This window comes from Nematolebias whitei, chromosome 5 (assembly GCF_014905685.2).
Source record: "Nematolebias whitei isolate Nwh7 chromosome 5, NemWhi1, whole genome shotgun sequence".
NCBI lineage: Eukaryota > Metazoa > Chordata > Actinopteri > Cyprinodontiformes > Rivulidae > Nematolebias > Nematolebias whitei.
The window spans coordinates 55,307,988-55,319,940 of record NC_056502.1 but is presented as its reverse complement, the minus strand read 5'-3'; the positions used below and the strand labels follow the sequence as shown (position 1 = coordinate 55,319,940).

Below are 11,953 nucleotides of genomic sequence, written 5' to 3'. Positions count from 1 at the left end.
TACATTTTATTGTTGGATGTAACTGGGACCCTGTGTACATAATTTCGCTCCACCACATGTACCACATGAGGTGCGAATGACAATAAAGAAACTCTGACTCTGACTCTGACTCTGACACATGTGGCACATGTAGTGGAACAAAATTGTGTACACAGGGTCCCAGTTACATCCAACAAAAGTATTAAAATGTAAAAGAAAAACACTACAGTAGTCCCTCGCTACTTTGCGGTTCGTTTATCACGGATTTTCAAAGTAAGATTGGACATGACACAATTGGCTGATTGATGAATGAGCCATGGGTTGTTTATTTAAAATTAAATTATTTTAAATGATTTTGCGCCATGTGCGAAACCCGCAAGTGCAAGGAAAAGTTCCCTCCTACAGCCGATCAGCTGATTTCCTTTTCTGCCATGCACACGTTTCTCCTGCTGCAGTTTTGTGAAGGGTTAACCCTTTGCTGTCCAGATACACCGATCGACTTTTGTCCATCCATCCATCCATCCATCCATCCATCCATCCATCCATTTTCTTCCACTTCTCCGGGGTCAGGTTGCGGGGGTAGCTGCTTAAGTAGGGAGGTCCAGACTTCCCTCTCCCCAGCCACTTGGGCCAGCTCCTCTGGGGGAATCCCGAGGCGTTCCCAGGCCAGCCAAGTAACATAGTCCCTCCAGCGTGTCTTCGGTCTTCTTCTGGGTCTCCTCCTGGTGGGACGTGTCCAGAACACCTCACCAGGGAGGCGTCCAGGAGGCATCCTAACCAGATGCCCGAGCCACCTCATCTGGCTCCTCTCTGTGTGGAGAAGCAGCGGCTCTACTCTGAGTCCCTCCCAGATGATCGAGCTTCTCTCCCCATCTCTAAGGGAGAGCCCAGACACCCTGCAGCGAAAACTCATTTCGGCCGCTTGTATCCGAGATCTCGTTCTTTTGGTCACAACCCAAAGCTCATGACCATAGACGAATGTGGGAACTTAGATCGACCAGTAAATTGAGAGCTTTGCCTTTTGACTCAACTCTCTCTTCACCACAACAGACATTCACTGCTGATGGCATTAAAAATGTTTAAACATTTAATTTATTGACCTTAAAATTAATTAAAGTTGGTTGGCAGATTTTGCTAGAATGTGTAAATTGTCTTTGCTTGACCAACCTTTCTTTTATTATTATTTTTTTCTTATAAATATATGAATAAAACAACTTTTTCCACATTCATTGTTTTAACCTCTGCAGTCAAATAAAAACATGTTTTGTTTTTGTTTGTTTAACAGTTGGTACTGAACATGACCAGGAAGTCATTGAATGTGCAGCAGTCTTTCTGTTTGAAACCTTCTACAATAAAGACCACTTGGGCACAGAGGAGACACGAGCCATTAAACATATGTTTGGGCCTTTCCCATCATCTGCAGCTGACACTTCCTGTTCTTGTGTGTCCCGGCTGGTGGCTCGACTTGGAGACTACAGAGTCGAAGACTTCATCAAGACTCAGAGTTCTCGTCACAGTCCCCAACGAGGTTCTGCATTTGGACGCAACATCTTGTTTTCATATGACTGCTACGCACTGGACCCGCTGAAAAACCTGCCTGGCTCTGGTATCCATGATGAGAACACCAGGCTAGACTTTCTCAGCTTTCTCAACAACCAGCAGGTTGGGAAGAATGTTGCCACTGAAGGTGCTCCCAGCTCTGTTCGGTCTTTGGGTTCAGGTGATGGATCTTTTCTTCAAAGGGAAGTGGAGAAATATCTGGAAGAAGGCAACATGATTTCATCTAACCCAGAAGATCTATGCACCTCCTTGTTTGAGATGTTGACCTCAAACAGAAGTGACAATGAACTGCAGAATGAGGTAAGGAGCAAATCAAATACATTTTTTTATGCAGCTTATTTGAAACAACCAAAGTTGGCCAAAGCACAATACAGGATCCCCTGCCCCCAATATTAAAACACATAATTTTAAAATACCAAAAGAAGTCAATTATATGGTTCAGTTGGTAGAGTTATGGGTCGTCGGATTGAATCCTGGCCCAGGACCTTTCTGGGTGGGGTTTGCATGTTTTCTCTGTGCTGTGTGGGATTTCTCGGGTTACTCCGGTTTCCTCCCACAGACCCACATGCATGTTAGCCTAATAGGTAACTCTAAATTGTCCCTAGGTGAGAGTGAAAGAGTGAATGGTTGTTGGTCTCATTTGTCTCTGTGTACCTGTGATGGACTGGAGACCTGTCCAGGGTGTTCCCCACCTCTCTCAGCTTATCAGTGGCAACATGTCAGTGTGGTCTGACATGATTTATTTCCCCACCTCATATGGGTCAACTACAACTACAACTGCAGCTATTTTAAGCATATATATTTCTCTTGCTCCTTGGTCAAGAGTACTATACTTAGCTTTTGTCTGTCTGTAATCCATCTTGATCGAACGTGGTCCAGCACGAGCGTACACCCATGGTGGAAACGCGGTATTGCACAGTACCGGTCACATGTGTGGGAACTACTGTATGTATGGTGGTGAATAAAATTTTTTGGCCGGGGTAGCCAATGGTGGCCTTGGCTACCGTTTTTTTCTAGCATGTTGGAGCAGCTCTGTTACTTTCATTCTGAGATTTTGCTTTTGGAAACTTTAATTCCTGTTTTTCTGGATGTAAATCACATATTTTGGATGACCGTTTCCTCTGGTATCGAATGCTGTTCAGCTGGAAGGATTTTTACTGATTTTTTTTTAGTTTTGGACATTTGTTATGATGTGTAACCATGGCAACAAGGCAGTTTTCTACAACCAACAGCAGCTGATTAACATCTCAATAGCTCAAATAATTTCTCAACTACAGCTCCAAATCTCAAATGAGTTGAAAGGATGTTCTGTGGATGCATTCTCATCTACCTGCCAGCTGTGCTCCAGTGTTTGACCACTGAGATCCTGGAACTAGAAGGAAACACGGCTCATGACAGTGGAAGGACAGGATCATCCCTCGGCACCTACAGTTGGCTGTCCACAGCGACGAGGAGCTCGGCAGACTGCTGGGAGGACTGGCCATCGCTTTGGGAGGAGTTCTGCCCGGCTTTCGGGCCTTCCTACAGCCCAGGGGAACTGAGAGGCCAGTCGAATCTGAGTGGACGGATTGGACGCATCTGCAGCCAGTTTCTTAGGATCCACTGTGGGATGGACCTTTACAAGAGATCCTTCCTGTCTACAGCCATCAGCATCTATAACATCTCTTAATGAAATGAGGATAACGAGTTACAACAACAAATAATTTCCATTTGGGATTAATAAAGTATTTTTGAATTGAATTGAATTGAATTGAATGTGGGGATAAAAGACATGTCCTGATCCAAAATAACATCAAGATTTTTAACATTAAAGTTGGAGGCCAGATTAATGCCATCTATGGAGAGAGAAAGACTGAAAAATTCATTCTGAAGGTGCTCAGGTCCAAAAACCAAAACCTCAGTCTTGTCTGTGTTCAAAAGGAGAAATTTAAGGGTCATCCAGGTTTTTATGTCTTTAAGACATGCTTGTAGTTTAAGTAGCTGATTGGATTCATTGGGTTTAATGGACAAATATAATTGTGTATCATCAGCATAACAATGGAAATTTATCCCATGCTGTTTAATAACTTAACCTAATGGAAGCATATATAAAGTAAATAAAGAGTATTGGCCCAAGCACTGAGCCCTGAGGAACAACATGACTAACTTTGGTGTATGAAGAAGATTTATTATTTATATTTACAAACGAATCTATCAGATAGATATGAATTAAACCATTTTAGAGTTGTTCCTGTAATTCCAACATCATATTCAAGCCTCTGTAGTAAAATATTGTGATCAACTGTATCAATTGCAGCACTGAGGTCTAACAGGACCAGTATAGACACAAGTACATTGTCTGAGGCCATGAGAATATCATTAGTGACTTTTACTAATGCTGTTTCTGTGCTATGATAAGCTCTAAACTCTGACTGAAACTCTTCAAACAGATTATTTCTTTGTAGATGTTCACGCAACTGACCTGCAACTCTTTTCTCTAGATTTTTTTAAATGGATGTTAGGTTAGATATAGGTCTATAGTTATCCAGAATTTCTGAATCAAGGTCAGACTTCTTAAGTAAAGGTTAAATTTTTTTTTAATCAGAATAATAACAAAAAAAAAAAAAACATACAAAAAAATTAAGGCAATGATAATTTCACATTTAACAAATCTATTTCAGCTAACATATGACAAAACCTCCCTATCAATAACAAAATTTTTATATAAAAATTATAACCTCGATATTATATTCAACAAGATACAGGTCCTTCTCAAAAAATGAGCATATTGTGATAAAGGTCATTATTTTCCATAATGTAATGATAAAAATGAAACTTTCATATATTTCAGATTCATTGCACACCAACTGAAATATTTCAGGTCTTTAATTGTTTTAATACTGATGATTATGGCATACAGCTCATGAAAACCCAAAATGCCTGTCCCAAAAATTAGCATATTTCATCCCACCAATGAAAGACAAGTGTTTTTAATACAAAAAACGCCAACCTTCAAATAATCATGTTCAGTTATGCACTCAATACTTGGTCGGGAATCCTTTTGCATGAATGACTGCTTCAATGCGGCGTGGCATGGAGGCAATCAGCCTGTGGCACTGCTGAGGTGTTATGGAGGCCCAGGATGCTTCGATAGCGGCCTTAAGCTCATCCAGAGTGTTGGGTCTTGCGTCTCTCAACTTTCTCTTCACAATATCCCACAGGTTCTCTATGGGGTTCAGGTCAGGAGAGTTGGCAGTCCAATTGAGCACAGTAATACCATGGTCAGTAAACCATTTACCAGTGGTTTTGGCACTGTGAGCAGGTGCCAGGTCGTGCTGAAAAATGAAATCTTCATCTCCATAAAGCTTTTCAGCAGATGTAAGCATGAAGTGCTCCAAAATCTCCTGATAGCTAGCTGCATTGACCCTGCCCTTGATCAAACACAGTGGACCAACACCAGCAGCTGACATGGCACCCCAGACCATCACTGACTGTGGGTGCTTCACATTGGACTTCTGGCATTTTGGCATTTCCTTCTCCCCAGTCTTCCTCCAGACTCTGGCACCTTGATTTCCGAATGACATGCAAAATTTGCTTTCATCCGAAAAAAGTACTTTGGACCACTGAGCAACAGTCCAGTGCTGCTTCTCTGTAGCCCAGGTCAGGCGCTTCTGCTGCTGTTTCTGGTTCAAAAGTGGCTTGACCTGGGGAATGCGGCACCTGTAGCCCATTTCCTGCACACGCCTGTGCACGGTGGCTCTGGATGTTTCTACTCCAAACTCAGTCCACTGCTTCTGCAGGTCCCCCAAGGTCTGGAATCGTCACTTCTCCACAATCCTCCTCAGGGTCCGGTCACCTCTTCCCGTTGTGCAGCGTTTTCTGCCACACTTTTCCCTTCCCACAGACTTCCTACTGAGGCGCCTTGATACAGCACTCTGGGAACAGCCTATTCTTTCAGCTATTTCTTTCTGTGTCTTACCCTCTTGCTTGAGGGTGTCAATGATGGCCTTCTGGAAAGCAGTCAGGTCGGCAGTCTTAACCATGATTGCGGTTTTGAGTAATGAACAAGGCTGGGAGTTTTTAAAAGCCTCAGGAATCTTTTGCAGGTGTTTAGAGTTACGTTGTTGATTCAGATGGTTAGGTTAATAGCTTGTTTAGAGAACCTTTTCATGATATGCTAATTTTTTGGGACAGGCATTTTGGGTTTTCATGAGCTGTATGCCATAATCATCAGTATTAAAACAATTAAAGACCTGAAATATTTCAGTTGGTGTGCAATGAATCTGAAATATATGAAAGTTTCATTTTTATCTTTACATTATGGAAAACAATCTTCCACTTCACTTCCGGCGAGCTGATGGACGGCAGCTCCCTCCGGCTTCTCTGCAGTCTTTTATCATCAAACTGACCCGTTTTTTCGAACCAGACTAAAGTTGGTCCTCCTTCCAACCGAATTCGGTGTTCAGTGACTCAGAAAGTCGGACGGGACCGTCCAAGAATATATTTTGGTCCAGGACCGGCCGCTCTGAGCGCACCCTGCCGGCCAGGTGACCCCTCGAGCTGGGGAGTCGTCGCATGAAGGTCCAGTGTTTTTTCTCTCTCTCGACCTCAACAAACTCTTATCTGGACCTTTATGGTTCTACCTGGTTCCGACAAAAATCGCCGGGTGGTATTTCGCTGGTTTTCTGCTGGACTGGCCCTCGTGGTGTCTTCATAGTTGTGGGGGAAGTGTACCTGTGACCCTCGAATTGGACCAGAACCGAACCGAGGTGGCTGTGGGGATTTCGTCTTCAATAGAGCCGGTCTCGGCTTCAGTGAGCAGCCAGTTACTTTCACCGAAGGACTGTCCACCTCCGTGGAATCACTGTGTTCACCTGGAGGAGACGCTCCGGTGCTTTGAAGTGCCGCCGGACCGGAGCAGAACCGGACCAGGGATATCTTCAGCCTCTTCGTCTCTCGTGCTGTGGAGCACCAGAGCTGGACTGGAGCAGAATCAGACCGGACCATTGTCGACTTAAGCCTCTCCGGTCAGTCTCGTTTTTCACCGGGGGTGCCTCTTGTGCTGTCGGGTGCGGAGGTGTCGTGCAGAGAAGCGGAGGAGCAACGTGAAGGAGCAGGACTGCGTGGTGCTCGAGAGAAGTTCGGAGTTTGTATCGGAGTTGCTGCAGGCCTCTATCCAAACTCACCTGGATAATAATTAATTTTATTCCGGATCACGCTGTAGGCCCCTGTTGACCTGAAACGAGCTTGGATCATCCCTTTCACTTCAAGAGGATTTTCTGGCAGCTCGCTCTGCTATTTGCTGCGAATTATCTGTTTCTGTTTCGGCCTGTTGATTCTGGACCCAGCTTCTGTTTCCCATGGGAGCATCCATCCATCTTCACTGGGGTGCCTGAGCCCCCCTCAGCCCAACTCAAACTGCAGTTGGACCACCTCGTCGGGTTTGTTTGCCCATTTGAATTGTGGCGTTTTATGGTCTGAAACTTTTCTGCATCATTCATATTATTGTCACTATTTTCAGTTCTCAGATTATCTGGAGTCACTGAATCTTGTTAATACACCTGAATCTGCCCATCACTGCAACTTTCACTGTTTTTGGGTTCTGAATGATCACGTCTTCATTAATGTTTCTCATGGTTCGATTATGGGGGCTAATTGTCACACTGTTAACTCCTGTAATTACACATCAGTCACAAAAAACTCAAGAAAATGTCTGATAATAATGTTGTTACTACTCTCAGGGATTCAACCCAACCCTGGACCCCCCACTAATTACAGCACACCAAATGACTTTAAGAACGTGTCTGGGCTTCATTTTCTGCATGTAAACGCTCGTAGCCTTCTGAGAAAACTTGATGCTTTCAAAAATTCTGATCAGTTCTTCTGGGGCAGATGTTATCTTTATCTCTGAAACCTGGCTCAACAAATCTGTAATGAATAATGACCTGGCAATCAATGGATTTAACATCTACCGCTGTGATCGTCAAAAAAAGGGGGGGGGGGGGGGAGTTGCTGTTTACATCAGAGATTCTTTGGTTGCTAGTCTTGTGTCTTCTAAAACAATTCCAAACCAGTTTGAAGCCTTATCTGTAAACATCACCTTGAATGGAGGTCAGATCTTAACTGTAGTCTGCTGCTACCGCCCCCTCTCAGCATCACCTGAGGCTCTGTCTGCACTGAAGGAATTTCTTGGTAATTTAAAATTCAAAGAGGTCCTTTTGGCTGGAGACCTCAACATTGATTGGTGTAAGTCGACCCCCCTCTGTGATAAATTCAAGGAATGCTGCCTGTCTCTCAATCTTACCCAATTGATCAACTCTTCCACTAGATTAAACAAAAACCATCCTGAAAAATCTTCCATCTTAGACCTATTTCTAACTAATATGCCTCACAAATTCCCTGGTACAGGTGTATTCGCTGATATTTTGAGGGATCATTGTGTGACAGCTGCTTTGAGAGATATTAAACTTCCACCTTCTAAGCCCAGATTAATTCAAAAAAGGGATCTGAAATGTTTTTGTGAACAGTCATTCCTCTGGGATCTGTCTCACTTTGACTGGCATCATATTCTATGACCTGATGACGTGAACTCCGCTTGGAACTATTTTCATAATAGTTTAATTTTTTTCGTGAACAAACATGCTCTTTTTTGTCAGTTCAGAATAAAGGGACGAGACAGCCCCTGGTTTACTCCAGAGCTAGCTGACCTCCTGCACAGGAGAGATCATCTTTGGGCCACCGCGAGAAAATCTGACTCAGACACTGATTGGTTGAGTTTTCGACAGATGAGGAATAAATGTACAACTGCTGTCAAAGCAGCAAAACGCAACTATTTCTTATCTCAGACCTCCAAAAATCTAAATGACCCCAACAGATTCTGGAAAACCATCAAATCTCTCTCAGGCACCCCCCAATCATCTGACCTCCCATCACAACTTCTCATTAACTCTGTTCCTGTGTCAAATAAGCACGAGATCCTGAACTGTTTCAACAAACATTTTGTTGCTTCTGGTTCTTTATTTGACACAGTTACTAATGGAAAATCAGCCACTTCCTCTAATAACCAAACTTCTACAAATCAAATCCCTCCTACAAGTCAATCCTCAGTTAATCACACCTTCTCTTTTTCTCCATTCTCAGTCAGTGAGGTTAATAAACTGTTAAAAGATCTTGACCCTAAAAAATCTGCAGGTCCAGATGAACTTCCACCATATTTCTTAAGGCTGGCTGCTCATATCATCACAGTCCCTGTGACCCACATCTTCAATCTCTCCATAAGACAAAACTCCATCCCAGACACTTGGAAAACAGCCTTTGTTCTTCCTTTGCTGAAGGGAGGTGACCACACCTCACTGAACAACTATCGACCAATCTCTAAACTCTGCATTTTAGCCAAGGTTCTAGAAAAACTGATAAACTCTCAAATCAAAAATTACCTGGACTCATTTAACATCTTACCTCCACATCAATCTGGTTTCAGGAAACAACACAGCACAACCGCTGCTTCACTGAAGGTTTTTAATGACGTTGTTGAAGCACTGGATGCTAAGGATTATTGTGCTGCACTTTTCTTAGACCTGTCTAAAGCTTTTGACACTGTGGATCATAACGTCTTGTGTAATAAACTCTCAGAAATTGGTTTCTCAGAACACACCATTGGTTGGTTCTCTAACTATCTTTCAGACTGGAGGCAATGCAACAGAGGATGCAATCTCCTCTGTGGTCCACACTGCACTCAACCACCTGGAGCAGAAAAACTCTTACGTCCGTATGCTCTTTGTGGACTTCACATCCGCCTTCAACACCATGATCCCCCAAACCCTGATGGACAAACTATCCACACTAGGACTAAGCCCCTCCATCTGCAACTGGGTACTAGACTTCTTAACAAACAGACCACAGTTAGTGAGGATCCACAACCTCTCCTCCTCCACCATAACCCTCAGCACTGGCTCTCCTCAGGGATGTGTGTTGAGCCCCCTTCTGTTTACTCTGCTCACATATGATTGTGCAGCTACCCATCCAGGCTGTCACATTGTAAAGTTTGCAGATGATACAGCGGTGGTGGGATGCATCACAAACAATGATGAGTCCAGCTACAGGCAAGAGGTGGAACACCTGGAGAGCTGGTGCAGAGAGAATAACCTTCACATCAATGTGAAGAAGACAAAGGAGATGATTGTGGACTTCAGAAGGAACAAAAACACCTACACCCCCCTGAACATAAGAGGATCTGCGGTGGAAGTGGTCTCCAGCTACAAGTACTTGGGTGTACACATGAATGACAACCTCAGCTGGAGCAACAACACCACCAGCCTGATCAAGAAAGCTCATCAGAGACTCTACTTCCTCAGACGGCTGAGGCGAGCTGGTCTGGGAAGCTCAGTCCTCACCTCCTTCTACAGGTGTGCAGTGGAGAGCATCCTGTGCTCGAGCATCAATGTGTGGCATGGAGGCTGCACAGCTGCAGAAAGAAAAGCTTTGCAGAGAGTGGTGAAGGCTGCACAGAAATCTGTTGGAGTCAGTCTCCCCACCATCACAGACATCTACACCTCCAGATGCAGGAAGAGGGCCACCTGCATCATGAAGGACCCCACCCACCCAGCACACACACTTTTTGCCCCACTCCCCTCAGGAAGGAGGTTAAGGAGCATTAAGTGTAGAACCACTAGACTGAGGAACAGCTTCTACCCTGAGGCTGTTAGACTCATGAATCTCTAACTAGAATAATCACTGTAAAAAACCATATCATGTTGCTGCTGATCTGTTTCATGTTGCTGCTGATCTGTTTCAATGTTGATGTGTTCATGCGTGCACATCTGCTCACGAACTCATGTTCATGTTTGTGCTGATGTTCAATGTTTTATGTTATGAGTGCTTAGTGTATATTTAGTTGATGTTTTTCTTAGTTCATATCTTAGATATTATTACTGTTTTTCTTAGACATTTTATTGTTGGATGTAACTGGGACCCCGTGTACATAATTTCGCTCCACCACATGTACCACATGAGGTGCGAATGACAATAAAGAAACTCTGACTCTGACTTCCTGGATATCTTTTCAGAGGTTCATAAGTGGTTCAGTCACTAAGGAGTGTCATAACTTTCTCATGATAGTCTTTATGATTCAAAATCACTGTGCACCTTCTTTTGTCTGCTGGGAGAATGATGATGTTTTTGTCCTTGCTAAGAGTGGTGAGTGCATCCCTCTCCTCTCTACTGATGTTGGAAGGTGGTGGTTTGGCTTTAATGAGGCAGGCTGAAACTTTGATTCTGAGCTGTTCTGCCCATTTTTTTTTTTTTTGAATGTCCAGAGGACCAGATTTATTTTTTTTAGACTTTTCTACCTGGATTATTGAGCATGCATCAGGATATTTCAGAAAAAAGGTTTGTAAGATCAATCATCCAGGTAGATAACAAAAAATGTTCAATCATGTCATCAACAAGTTGACACTAATGAACTACTACTAATGACTACTGAAATTATCAATGGAAAACCAGGTACCTCTCCTTTAAACCGAACACCTACAAATCATATCTCTCCTCCAACTCAACCCTCAGTAAACCACACCTTTTTATATTCACTGTTTTCAGTTAGTGAGGTTAATGAATTGTTAAAAGGTCTAGGTTCTAAAAAAGCTGCCTATCATTTTTCATTCATTCATTCAACCTTTATTTAGACAGGAAAATCCTATTGAGACTCGAGGACTCATTTCGAAGAGAGACCTAATTTCAACAAAGAATGATGGACAACAGACAGTTATAAAAAGGCATACAGATTTTTATTTAATTTTTTTTTACAAATAAAATGGCAAAAAGTAACAAACAGCTAGATTGTAAGGTGAATGTAGAAAACTAAAAATCATGGTGTACTTATATTCATAACTGGCTGTAACTATCGTACCTACCACTGCACCCTGTATTCACTGGTTAACTGGACATCATTAACTTCACACAGACACTCTCACTGGTACATTTTCATCTTTAAATCACTTCTTGGTCTGCTGCCTTCATACATCTCCTACATGTCAGTACGTGAGTTCAGCTACAGCGTGCACTCTCAGGACATTATTACTTGCAGTGTTACCTCACTGCGGCCTGAACTAGGCCTAAGGGCCTTCTCTTACTGCGCTCCTGTATCCTGGAACACCTTGCAAAAAGATCTGAAGCTCTCGACCTCTCTAAGTGGCTTCAAACATCTTTTAAGTTCATGGCAAAACACAACGCAGACATGTTCTTGTTTTTAGTATTATATATCACTTTATAATGTAGCTGTTTTTTCTTCCATTTATTTTTTTCAATTTATGTACTTGCTTTTATGATTGTCTACTGTTGTCACTGTTGTCTACTGTTTACTGTTTACTGTTGTCACTGTTGTCTACTATTGACACTGTTGTCTACTGTTGTCACTGTTGTCTACTGTTGTCACTCTTGT

At 43.0% G+C, this 11,953-nt stretch overlaps 1 protein-coding gene across 1 annotated transcript in view; it reads left to right on the top strand.

Moving 5' to 3' along the window:
- The first annotated feature begins 1,269 nt into the window (after positions 1-1,269).
- LOC119410440 overlaps positions 1,270-11,953 on the top strand; it is an 82,262-nt gene continuing 71,578 nt past the window's right edge. Inside the window, exon 1 of the mRNA XM_037677349.1 lies at positions 1,270-1,839. Coding sequence (XP_037533277.1) covers positions 1,375-1,839 — 465 coding nt within the window. The 5' untranslated portion in view covers positions 1,270-1,374. The remainder of the gene's footprint in view (positions 1,840-11,953) is intronic.